The 12950-nt window shown below is 45.7% G+C and overlaps 1 protein-coding gene across 3 annotated transcripts; it reads left to right on the forward strand.

The window, feature by feature from the left end:
* The first annotated feature begins 3795 nt into the window (after nucleotides 1-3795).
* Nucleotides 3796-12674, forward strand: RBM24 (RNA binding motif protein 24). 3 transcript variants are annotated; one of them, XM_075416888.1, is made up of 5 exons: nucleotides 3796-3943; nucleotides 4117-4296; nucleotides 4759-4882; nucleotides 5805-5859; nucleotides 12241-12674. In XM_075416888.1, exons 3-5 carry the CDS (start codon nucleotides 4765-4767, stop codon nucleotides 12569-12571), a joined length of 504 nt encoding a protein of 167 aa, XP_075273003.1. In that variant the 5' UTR covers nucleotides 3796-3943; nucleotides 4117-4296; nucleotides 4759-4764; the 3' UTR covers nucleotides 12572-12674. The 3 variants fall into 3 exon arrangements, with proteins under 3 accessions (XP_075273003.1, XP_075273001.1, XP_075273002.1); XM_075416886.1 differs by lacking the exon at nucleotides 3796-3943 and having other exon boundaries at nucleotides 4007-4319; XM_075416887.1 differs by lacking the exon at nucleotides 3796-3943 and having other exon boundaries at nucleotides 4216-4296.
* The last annotated feature ends 276 nt before the right edge of the window (nucleotides 12675-12950 follow it).

Genomic DNA, 12950 nt, shown 5'->3' on the forward strand with positions numbered 1-12950 from the left:
CCACAGAATGGCAGGGGCTGGAAGGGACCTCTGTGGATCATCTAGTCCAACCCCCCTGCCAAAGCAGGGTCACCTACAGCAGGCTGCATAGGACCGCATCCAGGCGGGTCTTGAATATCTCCAGAGAAGGAGACTCCACAACCTCCCTGGGCAGCCTGTTCCAGTGCTCCGTCACCCTCAGAGGGAAGAAGTTCTTCCTCATGTTCAGACGGAACTTCCTCTGCTTCAGTTTGTGCCCGTTGCCCCTTGTCCTGTCACTGGGCACCACTGAAAAGACTCTGGCCCCATCCTCCTGACACCCACCCTTCAGATATTTATAAGCATTTATAAGGTTCCCTCTCTTCTTCTCTTCAGGCTGAACAATCCCAGTTCCCTCAGCCTTTCCTCATAAGAGAGATGCTCTAGTCCCCTCATCATCCTCGTAGCCCTCCACTGGACTCTCTCCAGTAGCTCCTCATCTTTCTTGAACTGGGCAGCCCAGAACTGGACACAGTACTCCAGATGAGGCCTCACTAGGGCAGAGTAGAGGGGGAGGAGAACCTTCCTCGACCTGCTGGCCACACTTCTCTTGATGCACCCCAGGACACTATTGGCCTTCTTGGCAACCAGGGACCACTACTGGCTCATGGTTAACTTATCATCCACCAGCACTCCCAGGTCCCTCTCAGCAGACCTAGAACTAGAATCAGTTGCAGAATGGCAAGGTATCACCTATCTGGGATTTAGGCTAGGACTTCCGAGGAATCCTAAGGCTGGAAAGTTGTATCCTAGATTCTGTCAGGACCACCAAAGTAGGAAGAGGTCTGATGCTGGCAGGCATGAAAGGTACAACTGAGGTTTGAGGGGTTACTCCTCGATAGTAGGCATTCTCTTCTTGTGGTATCATTAGCGTTAGTGATACAGTTGGGTTAGGGGAAAGAATGGGCTGGAGAACTGTATTTATTCATCAATGTTACTGGGATTGCCATGTTAAATTGAAGATGGTAATACAGTAGTAGAATGGTTGTAGTATAGCTTACAGGATATATTTTGATCTGTTAATGGCCAGTGTGACTTCTGGTTTTAGGAAAGACAATGTGTTAGCCTGCCAGAGTAGGATGAAAACTGTACCGTACATGCTTTGGATCACAGAAGTAACAATTCTCGTGTTAAAGCTACAGTTAGTGTTTGAATTAGGAATAGAGCTAAGGTCTGAGAGAGAACTGGATGGAGAACTTTGTGACCATCTCAGTCCTCTAGCGAATATCAGTTAAGGAGGACAATACTAGTGAGATTGTACAGCATACTCACAGAACAGCAGTATCACCTCTTTTAACTTTGAACTATGGTTAGGTTGAAGGCTGGGATTAGGGTGTGAGAGAAACAAGACTGCAGAATCGTGGTTCCAGGACCATCAGGTTTTGCAGTGGCTGTGGTACTGATGACACTTGCGGTTCAGTTTAAGGCTACCAAAAGAATGGCAAGGACTGCTGATATTATATGTGACTCCTGTAGGCGCCACTGTAATAGGACAAGGTTTGGCACACAGAAGAATCTGGTGGGCAGCAGTTTGGGGTGAAGATATATTTTCAGTTCTTGCATGAAGGTAGTGTTGTAGTGCAAGTTAGGTCCATTGCTGTGGGGGCTACCTTTCTTAGTTTAAGGCTGTGTGTCATTGGAATCACGTTTGTGCCTTAGGAGAAGAGGACCAGAAAAGGCTTCTTCATTAAAGGAACCTGTAAGGCTGCAAAAATAGTAAGCAGTGAAGCATTGGAACAGGCTGCCCAGGGAAGGGGTGGAGTCACCATCCCTGGAGGTGTTCAAAAAATGTGTAGATATGGCACTTCAGGACATGGTTTAGTAGGCATGGTGGTGGTGGGTTGACAGTTGGACTTGATGATCTTAGAGGTCTTTTCCAACCTTAATGATTCTATGATTCTATGATTCTATGATTAGGGGCATCTGAGGGAAATAAGCTGGGGGGGTGTTATTAAGAAGTGCATCCTGCACCTCAAGTTAATGGAAGACCTCCTGTTGCTGTCAGACCAAAAAGCTAGGTTTTGGGTTTGGGTCTGTCAAAGTCACCAATCTTCCACTTGGGCTGAGAGAGGCAAACTCCTGAATACACCTGCAATTAGTTCTGGGATAGCCAAGTGTTGCTTTTCTGGCCTTAATACAGGAGTTTGTGCAATGACTGCAAAACCAGGCTAGGTCACCGTTCCTACAGATGCCATAAGACATGCAGGAGTGCTGGGCACAGCATGGGAAAGGCAATGGGATGGGAATGGCTGTGTCTGGTTTTGGGTGAAGTGCATCTTTCAGGTCCACAGGGAGCTGAGAAATCAAATGTACTCCTAAGCAGTTTGTGTGCTGCGGTACTCTACTGAGCGCTGACACCTTTAGTTGGGCTAGTATTTAAGTTCAGGTCACTGGGCCAGAGTTTAAGGTTACGATTAGCCCATGGAACAGAAGCGGCTGGAGTGTCAGGTTTAAAACAATGTTCCAGACCAACATGAGAGCCATGCTGGGAGAAATTTGGGGGCAGAGTTAGCTGGCCTAACTGGATTCAGGCCAAGATTAAGGGCTTGTCACAGCCTGAGCTGAAAAGAAACATTTATGTCTGGATCCTGCTAGGGTTGCTAGGCTTCAACCTGAGTTAGTCCTAACATATTAAACCAAATTATTTAATCTGGAGAGTCTGAAGGATCAAGTAGGGTTCAGTGACACCATGGCCTAGTATCGTACAGGCCGTTAGAACTAGGAAAACGACTGCTGAAAAAAATCAAATCGGGTGAAGGTTAGATACGGGGCATGCAGGGCCTAAGTTTGGGGCTAAGTGTTGTCACTATGGTTAATGTTCAGTACCGGAGACGCTGAAGAGCTTTGCGAAAGTCCCTCCTGCAAATGATGCGTTGCTCTTTTTTTTAAGGGAGCAAGGGACTTCACGGTAAGAAGTCTAACAAACAGAGGAAGTAGGAGCAAGAGGAAAAAAGAGACAGCAGTAGTCATCAAGACTTTGGGACCGCAAGGGAATGGTTTAGAAGTCTATCCACATGTGCACATCTGTTTTCCCCAATCTTTAACCTTCCTCCCATCCTTCCTGTCTCCCTGTGAGCCTCCCTTCCCCTGAACTCCCACAGTCCTCTGCCTCTCCAGGTCACACAGACATATTCCTTTCTTCTTGTTCCTTCCCAGTCCCAGCACAGGGCAGAGGCAACAAGAGAAGAGAAACACAAGGCAAGCAGCTTTACCGTTTCTTTTCATCCTGTGCCCAAACCAATAACAAGAACCACAACCACAACCGCCATCACCACCACCGCCGCGGTAATAACGGATGTGCTGCGGCACCACAGCTTTGCTAACCTGGGGAGAGAGGCAAGCGAGGGTGACAGGGGCCTCACCGCAAGCCTTCAGGGAGGGATGGAAGCATCTGAGGACCACCAGCTCACATCAGCTGGCTCTGCCCGCGGTGACCCCACAAGACCCCATCTCCCGGCTCTCCCCGTTTACCCAAACCCGCCTCAGGGTGTGTGGGGGGGCTGGGGGGGCACGGGACACACCGATGCTCGCCGCGGGGCACTGGTGAAGCGTCCCCTCTGCCTGAGGGCTCCAGGGCCGGGTCCCGCCGCACGGGGGGGGCATCCAGCTGTTGCCGACAGCTGTGTGCAAGCCCCGGCTGGGCCGCGGCCGAGCCCGGGGTCCGCCCCGCCGCCGTCCCCGCCCCTGCGAGGAGGAGGAGGAGGAGGAACCGAGAGTGCCCGAGCCGGTGGCTTTTAGGGGGAGGAGGCCACTCAGTCGGTAGCGCCCAGGCCCCGGCTTCTCTTCCAGCTGCCGCTCCTGCCCGTTTCCAGCGCTACGGCCGCCAGGCTGGCTGCCGCCCGGCCGCCCCCCCTCCGTGTGCCGGCACCTACCTCAGACCCTCCGGAGGCTGCGGGGCTCCGCTCCTGAAGGAGGAGGAAGCCGGGTGGGCGAAAGGGAATCGCACTGTAACTGGGTGGCGGGGGGAAGACCGGGGTGGGGTGGGGGGGTGGGGGGGGTAGGAAGCAGAGAGGAGAGAGGGGGAAAGAAAAAAATAATAATCAATAAAGAAGGAAAAAAAGAGCGGGTGTGACTCTGGCAGCGGGTCTCGGCGTCCAGGACCCGCACGGCCACTCGTGGGTGCAGAGCGGAAGATGCACACGACGCAGAAGGACACGACTTACACCAAGATCTTCGTCGGGGGCTTGCCCTACCACACCACCGACTCCAGCCTGCGCAAGTACTTCGAGGTGTTCGGGGACATCGAGGAGGCGGTGGTCATCACCGACCGGCAGACGGGCAAGTCCCGGGGATACGGCTTTGTAAGTGCCGGGGCGCGGGGCCGGGCGGGCATCGCTTCTGCCGGGGCTGCCGGCAGGGGCTCGGGGGGCGGCAGCCTGGCTTTCCCTCCCGTTTTTTGGGGTGGTTTTTGGTTTTGTTTTCTTTTCTCTCCCTGCCGGGGACTTCGGAGAGAGGCGGGGGGGTGGAATTACTGCAAAAGGAGGTCGAGGGGGGAATTGCCTCATTTCTCGCGGCGCCTGTTGCTCGCTGATACGGCCGCGCCGGGGGTTATCTCCCGGCGGGGAGCTCGGCCCTCCGCCCTCCGCCCCGCTCCCGGCTCCGAGCGGGGACACCCCCCCCTCGCTCCCTCCCTCGCCGCCCCGTCGGGGCGGGGGGGGGGCAGCGGGGCGGCCGCCGTGGGCGAGAGGCTTCTCCTTCCCCGCGGGCAGGGGGTCTAACGCGCAGCGTCGCCCCGTTAAGGTCACCATGGCGGATAGAGCTGCTGCCGAAAGGGCTTGTAAGGACCCCAACCCCATCATCGACGGCAGGAAAGCCAACGTCAACCTGGCGTACCTGGGCGCCAAGCCGCGGATAATGCAGCCAGGTGAGGAGGGGGCCCTGACTCGGGGTGCTGAGGGGAGCCAAGCTGTAAAAAAGGTAGCGCTGCCCGGCGCTTGGCTGGAGCGCGCTCGGTGCTCGGGTGCGTGCGGGGGTTTGATTTTTAAATGACCATTTACAGTATCGTCGCAGGGAAGGATTGGCCTAGGAATGAAGCGCTTCCGAGGTGTGCGGTCGTATTAGTACAAACAAGATCTCAGTGCAGACTCCTCAGGCAGGTGGGGAGCTGTCAGGCGGGGAGCTGTCAGGCGGACTTTGAAATGAAGTCTCTCCCTAAGACCGCACCTGGGCCAGCCTGGTGTCCTGTGCCGCGCAGCAGGAGCGACGGCAGCGTGCGCGCACGGCTGTGCTCTGAGGGAGGCCGCTCGGGGTTCCCGTCTGCTTAGCCCCAGGAACGCTGGCGTGAGCAGTTCAGCGCCTGCCAAGGAAAGAAGGGGTTTATGCTTGGGTACTTGAAGAACAGAAATGGAGTTAGGATTTGACCCCCACGCTAAGTCCTCATGAGTAGAGATGGCTCAAGTTTGAGTCTGTAGAAAGTACATAAATACACCAATGAGTAGAAAGTACCATATAATCCTTCAGAGGCTGAAGTCAGGGACCAGCATAGAGCACAAAACAAAAAGTGAATTAAAACTTTGTGCTTGTTGTTTAGAAAAAGTCATTCTTCTAAACATCTCTAGGAAAGCGCGTGCTTTACTGAAGTTGTGTATGCATGTATTGAGGGGGGGTGTGTATACAGATTGATGTATTTTGCTTTCTAATTTGTGGTCCTGCAGCCTTTCTGACATCGTCACTGGAGGTTGTTAGTGAAGGCTGTTACTCTGCATTTTTGTGCGTGTGTACATGTAGCGTAAATAAATGGCCAAAAGAACACCCATACAGAGAATGCGATGTGTTTTTGTTGGTAGGTTTTGCCTTTGGCGTCCAGCAGCTTCATCCAGCTCTCATACAGAGGCCTTTTGGGTAAGTCTGTTCAATGGGACCTCAAACAGGGGAGGAAAAATCTTTTTTTTTAGAAAAAAAAGAAAAGGAAAAGTATGGTCCTTAAAGGCCTCTTGCAGTAGGAGCCTTATAAACTCACCAGCAATGCTGAAGTTCTCAGACTGATAAATGTATACCCATAAACACGCTCACCTTGTCAGTCATGTTCTAAATGCCGCAGCTGAGTCAAGTTGTGTGGGACGTGTCCTTTCCGCCTAAGCAGTCCAGTCCCGTATGACCCTATGATAAAGCAAGGAGGTATGACTTGATGCAAGATTGCTGTGCCCCATTTCTCTTTTTTCAGCTTGACTCAATGTTATTTATCTCTTTCTAATCTGACAGGGATCGTTTACAGTTAAGATAACTGATCAGAAGGATATGATGATAAGAGGTGGAATAGTTCTGTTTGGAATTAAACTCTGTAACCAGTAGACTCAAACACAAACAAGCTAAAATGGTGATTAACGATGCATGTATGTTTTTTTTTCATATAGTCAGTAGACCTCCGTGTGCTTTTTTTTATTTATTACAGTAATGAAGTGGTGTTGATAGCTAAACTGTGTGCTTTTATTTAATTGAAAGAGCTGTAGTGAAAGTTTTTTGGGGGGGTCTTTTTAATTTTGTTTTTGTTGTTGAGGAGTGACTTTGCCTTGGGGAGCAAAGGGCCTTTTTTTTTATCTTGCTTTCAAGCTGTAGCCTGTGACTTTTTTAACCATATTTTGTAGTGAGTGCTAAATTGTGTGACTTCTTGATTTTTAAGTAAATCAACATGTTGCTTGCATGTTCATAATTTGGGGGGGGGGGGGGTTGTTCTTGGGAGGGGTGTGGAGCTTCTTATTAACAGTGTGCGTCCATTTGGGCTTTCTAATTTGAGATATTTTTTTTCTTCAATCTGTCTTTAATACGTAGCGCATTTCCCCTTTCCTTGAGTATACTGTTCCTAAGTAGATCTAACTCTTGCTTCTTACAGGCATACTCTTAGGAGGTGAAGTCTGCTTTAAACGTTCCATACAGTGTCACTTCACTAATGCACACTGACTGAGAAACTCATTGCAAAATAATGCATTTTGCTAATTAATGAGTAGGCTAACAATAAAGTAGGGAAAATGGGTCACAAATGTATTTTGTTTATTTGACTAGAATAGCTTTAGGATATTGTACCTAGGTGTTATTAAGCAATGATAGCTTCTCGGTAGTTTGATTTGTCAAAACGGTAGGGAACAGTTCTATCCTCAAAACTGTAGGAAACAGTTTTCCTAGAAACTTCCCGTGCTTTTAAAAGAGAATGTTGATTCTTCGGAGACCCATGGGGACGTTGTGGAAAACTTTTTGTCTATTTTTTTTCCTTCTTATGATTATCCTCTACTGTATTTTGTTCGACTTAAAAGAAGTGTGAGCAGATGACAGGGTATATGCAGCAATCAGTTTATGCTGCCTGCGCTAAGGTAGGCAGGAGGCGGAGCGCGTTGTCTCCAGAGCTGTTAAAGCACTTGTTGCAAAGAGGAACTGGTGGACTGCCCGGGGTTCAGCTGCGGAGAGACCGAGTATTTGCTGAGCGCAACAGAAAAGGAGAACCTGTGGCAATCCGCTGCTAACAGGACTGTGCAATTGTAGCGCTCTTTCTTGCTTTCCTCACCCAGAGCGAACAGTAGATTACGTAAATCATGTTTAGGTCAGGGAAGTTCTTCCAGCAGGCTGAATAAGGTTTTATTTCTAATGCAATGTACATAAATCTGAAGAAATTGCAGGGTCATGTATATATAAAGTCGGTCATTTTTAATCCTTTGATTTTGCCTTTCTTTTGCTATGTGCAGACAAAGGAGATTACTAATCGTGCTTCCTCCTCAAAATTTCTAATGACCAGTACCTTTTCTAAGGAATGTAGTTCAGATGAAGAAGAACAGTATTCATTAGGATGAATGAACATCTTCATTCACTGTATTACTTGACAAGAAGAGGGGTTGTTTTAGTGCTTATTCGAATCCATTTTTGTTGAAGAGTTCGCTCTAAGAGGATGATAGGTGCATTGCTCTGAAACACATGGTCACCTTACAGCCTTTCTTCCTCCTGTGCACTTGCACTTTGTAAAAGCACACCTTACTAAATGCTGTGTAAAATGGGTCATAGTGGTGATTCACTACCAATACTCTGCTTATCCATACGCAAAAGCTCCAGATGTTTTGTGAGGTTTTTTTCCTACCAGAGTGCAGATTAGTGAGGTGCTGCCATACTCTGGTATGGTCAGCGTCAGCAGTGTTTTGATATGGTTACCCACCTATCAAACAAGAAGCTGAAAATAATTGGATTATGCTACATTACTTTTACTGAGAAGATGCAGAAGTACAATATTCTGAATTAAGTACAACATTATTGTGGTGGAGGGAGCCAGAAACTAGATTAGCTTCAGTGCATGAAGCATTTAAAATGCTGGGAATTTTTCTTTATTCAGTGCTGCAGAGATCAATTAATCCACCAAATAACATTTCTCCCTGCTCTTTACCTTTAGCATCTATCTTACTCTTGGTGTGTTTTGTAGAAAACTGTTTGATCACAAGACTGGTTATCTATACAGCTCTGTTTTCAGGATTGTTTTTTTGAATACTATCTCTGAATTCAATAGGAATTTATGGAGGGGGAAGATGACTTTGCCTGCTAAGATAGCTTTTCTCATTTTGCTTGCGTAATTTTTACTTTAATATTGGTGAGAAAATATGGGGTTATACAGAGGTACTGGTGTAGGATATGACTTGATCCATTGGAGAGATTTTTTCCCTTTATTTTCTGTCTAAAACTTGTACCTTGATCAAAATGAGAACATTTCCACTGTTTTTAGTAAGACCAGAGTTAAAGCCAAAGTTACTAAGTTCATTATCAAATGGTTAGCTGATACTGCCTGCTTGGTATTATCTTCCAAGAGTTAGGCAATTCTGCCTTTCTTAAGAGAGAAGGAAAAGCCCTCTCTTGAGTTTATGATCAAAAGACCCGTAGAATATTAGACTACAGATAATCTGGAAAGAGGGAGTGAAGCCAGAACAGTCAGAAGTTAACGTGCAGAATGCTAAAGGTCCTCTTAATGGTATCAGGCACAAATTTGAAAGGAAGCATTTTAAGGGTCTTGTATGTCCTGATGTTTACATGACCTATTTCTGCTATAAGGAAAGCTGTGCATTGGTGAAAATGTACTCTTTAATTATGCTTACAAAACCAGATGATGCTATGCAAGGGCCAAAGCAAAATAGTTTGTTCAAAGTTAAATATGTACTTTGACAAGAGTTTGATGTCGAGAGTCAATGGTATGCTGGTACTGCTGAATTTCTGTATGCCACAGCTCTCTGCATTAGCCTACAAAGTTTTTTATTTCCTTTGAAACAATTAGCTTTCCCTTTAATATTGCTTATAGGATTGTTTTTGAGGACTTAGTTAAACACAAATCTTCTGTTACAACAACAGTGAAGGTCTTACGGCACGTGGCAGGAGTGTATGTCATTCAATTTTGAATATGCCAAAGCTACAGTTACTGCTAAAGTTAAATGTGGCTTCCCTTTTTCTTTATTGCAAAAGTGTAAAACAATAAATATCCATTCCAAAATAAAAACTACTGCCAGGAAAGAAAGCTTAAACCTTGTATAATTCTCACACTCATACTCTTAAAAGTAAAGCAGCAGCTTTTATTTAAAATTAAGGATACCAAGGATATCCAGCGTAACTGGGAGTTGCTTTTTCAGCTTTTGACCTGGCAGAGCATTAAAAGTGGCTGGGTTCTGAATGGCTGAGACCTGCATGTGCTGGCCTCTGCAGTAGGTAGAAATTTACTTTGGCCATATAAAGCCATTTTACTCGACTCAAAACAGTTGTAGCATGACAGATGATCAAAAATAGCCCCACTGCAGCTTACGCTGTCAATCATCATGTGTGAAATGGCATGGTGGTGAGGAGCCTGCACAGGGTTTATGTTTATTGTAGGGTAAGATGTAGCAAACAGATAATGTTTCATAACTTCACCACCTGTTAGTTTCTTGGCTTAAATAAAACAAGTCACAAGAGTTTAAGTGGGAGCACATGTATCTTTCTGTCTTGTTCAAGGGTATGGGCAAGTGTCCTAATGTCTTCAGAAAATCTTAGTAACATCAGTTCAATTCAACACAAGCATCTAGATAAGCTTGCTTACTGTCTCTTCTGTTAGAATTACTCTCTCTCATGAGCGCTGTATGTAAAGATTCCTTTGTTGTGGTGTTAAATGGACTCTTCATGATGCAGAAGAGGCTCTTGTTGATTTCAAATTTGGTTTTATACTTCTTCGCTTAATATTTAAAAAACATGGCGTTGCATTTATTAGGATTGTACTTGATTGGGGACCAATACAAAGTGCTTGTTTATGCTCATCCATTTTGCATGGAGAGCTCAGGTAATGATGTGTATTTAAATGCACAGAGCCAGCTTAAGTTTGCTTCAAACGCACTTCTGGCTAATCTCTTCATAAATTAGGTGAGTGTTAAAAACCCAACTTTTGGTTTTGTTTTATGTTTCCTTTCCCTTCCAAATCCCTATTTGTCACCTTTTTTTTTTTTTCCATTTCTCCCTTGACACAGTAGGAAATGAATTTCATTGACATGTTGGGTTTTTATGATTGTGGTGTTCATGTCTTAAACACGGCAACTGAACATTTCTCTCTTCTAATATTCCTATTCAATCAACTGAGCTCTTTTTTTCTTAAAAAGAAAACTAGGCTGTTCTAAAGTCTGACTGTCGCTTATTTTAAACTATGTTTTGCTATGAATCTAGTTGACAGTGTCCCTTCTGATTGAAATGTTTCTTTGTTGACCACTTAAGAAATCTTGAAGTTATTTTTAAAATTAAACAAACAAAAAAAACACCCCTTTCCATTAAACTTGAATTTGGAGAAAAGAGGACAGTTTTTACCATTGCAGTTTGCATCTGTGCTTACAGTGTGCTAAAAGGTTTATGCAGTCTTTAGAGTTGTCCTTAAAGTTCAGTATGAAATAGTAGTAAATCTGCACAAGCAGTTTTTTACAGATTTATAAAGATTCACTGACTGGAAAGGAGTTGTATGTATGAGGGACTTCTCTGTGGAAATCCAGATGCAAGACAGGATGACAATTGAGTATATTATTTTCTAAACTCATATTATGTGATAAAATACAACTATGAGTTGAACTTGTATGTACACTTGCATGCTAAGACAACGATACGACCAATTTTCAAAACTGAAGGGCTAAGTAAACAAGCCAAGGAAGCAAGTTTTGTGACTTGGGGAAGATGGGAAAGTGTGTACTGATCTGTTCATAATGGTTGTTTTTTAAGCCATAAATTTGTTTTTTTGCTTTTGTAAAGCACCAGATCTTTTTAGACTTAATCCTATGCCCATCTCCCAAAAAACTCTATGCTGTATGTCTTGCATAGAAATAAACAAGCTGGCACAAAACAGGACATCAGTGGCCTGATAATCAAACAGGTTTGACCCTTCTGGCCTTATGAACTTCATAAAAGTGTGATGCACATGTACTTAGGAGTCACTGTTATGGATTTTAATAGCATCTATGTAGCTTCCCCTCAATGGCCTCTTGTGACGGAGTGAGCTGCACTATCGTTCGTTTGGAAAGTGTGATTCTTGCTGTGTTTACCACACTTGTGAACTTTATTTAAACTCCTTTGTCGCCTGTGTTGGTTTTTTTCTTATTTTTAATAAGGGTGACTGAGGTTGCAGAGAAATTAATGTGTGCTGAGTCTGCATAGCAACTTAAGTAGGGTTGCCACAATACACTCCTACCCCTCCTCCCCGACAGAAGACTTTACATAAAGTCAGGGTTCAACCATCTTGTTGCCTTATTGGCTATTGTCAAACTCATTATAGTGATGCTGTCAAACTGCTCAGTTACTAATAATAAAAGTATTGCAGGAAATCATTTTACTAAGAGTCGAGACTCTTTGTCTATTATTGTTTTACTAGTTAAGTGAGAAGCAGGGTAATAAAAATGAGTTACAGGTGTTTTGAAAAACAAATACCACAATTTTCCAGATGGAATAATCAAACTTACTCTTTTAGAGTTGTCTTAAAACTGACACCAGTAATCCTGGTCCTTCTAAAGATTATAACAGCATTAAACATAATATCCTCAAGTGACACTGAACGCTCATATTTAACTTGGCTATAATGCTGCGCTTTGGAGCGATGCTTCTCTTCGGGCCAGTGAGCTGATAATCGGTCCATTCAGTGTAGTTATTGTGGCAACCCTATGCACATAACAACAACTAAATTGAGTTTGTTTTAGTTCGAAGTATGGATGTGATGCTTAGGCGCTGACTCGCATACCAGCTCTGACTCCCTCTCCCATCTTTCAACAGGATACCTGCTCACTATGTCTATCCACAGGCTTTTGTGCAGCCCGGAGTGGTAATTCCCCACGTCCAGCCCGCGGCAGCCGCTGCTTCCACGACGCCTTACATCGATTACACCGGAGCTGCATACGCCCAGTACTCGGCCGCGGCAGCTGCCTACGAGCAGTACCCGTATGCCGCCTCGCCGGCCGCCGCGGCCGGGTACGTGGCAGCGGGGGGCTACGGCTATGCGGTGCAGCAGCCCATCGCCGCGGCAGCACCCGCGACGGCGGCTGCGGCTGCAGCTGCTTTTGGCCAGTACCAGCCCCAGCAGCTGCAGGCGGACCGCATGCAATAGCAGATGGACTCCCCGAAGGAAGCTCGCTCTTTCTGTTCCTCTTTTCAGCCTTCCAGTATAAGTAGTTTATCAGAGACAATTGACATTAGCCTAAGGAGCTTTAAGGAAAGCGATGCTGTTGCGAAACTAAAGATTTTTATTCCACTGTCTTCATATAGTATGCATCCAAATCATGTTGTTAGAGGGGAGGGGTAGTGCGGCATGTCTAGTTTGAAGTATCAAGCCAGAAGAAAACGGGAAAAAAAATACCGTACTGTCATGAAAGAGGGGCAGGAGTAACAGTGGGACTTCATATTTTCAAACAAACAAACAAACAAACAAGAACCAAAAAAAGCAAAGGTGTACTTTTTATAGTATCAGGGAAGCAAAACTGCCTTTT

Source organism: Opisthocomus hoazin, chromosome 3, assembly GCF_030867145.1.
Source record: "Opisthocomus hoazin isolate bOpiHoa1 chromosome 3, bOpiHoa1.hap1, whole genome shotgun sequence".
Lineage (NCBI taxonomy): Eukaryota > Metazoa > Chordata > Aves > Opisthocomiformes > Opisthocomidae > Opisthocomus > Opisthocomus hoazin.

Excerpts from the sequence above, each read along its gene's own strand:
- RBM24 (XM_075416886.1), top strand. The coding sequence starts at position 4,152 with ATGCACACGACGCAGAAGGACACGACTTACACCAAGATCTTCGTCGGG. Across the intron at positions 4,883-5,804 it reads GCCGCGGATAATGCAGCCAG|GTTTTGCCTTTGGCGTCCAG; the intron begins GTGAGGAGGGGG and ends TTTTGTTGGTAG. Across the intron at positions 5,860-12,240 it reads CTCATACAGAGGCCTTTTGG|GATACCTGCTCACTATGTCT; the intron begins GTAAGTCTGTTC and ends ATCTTTCAACAG.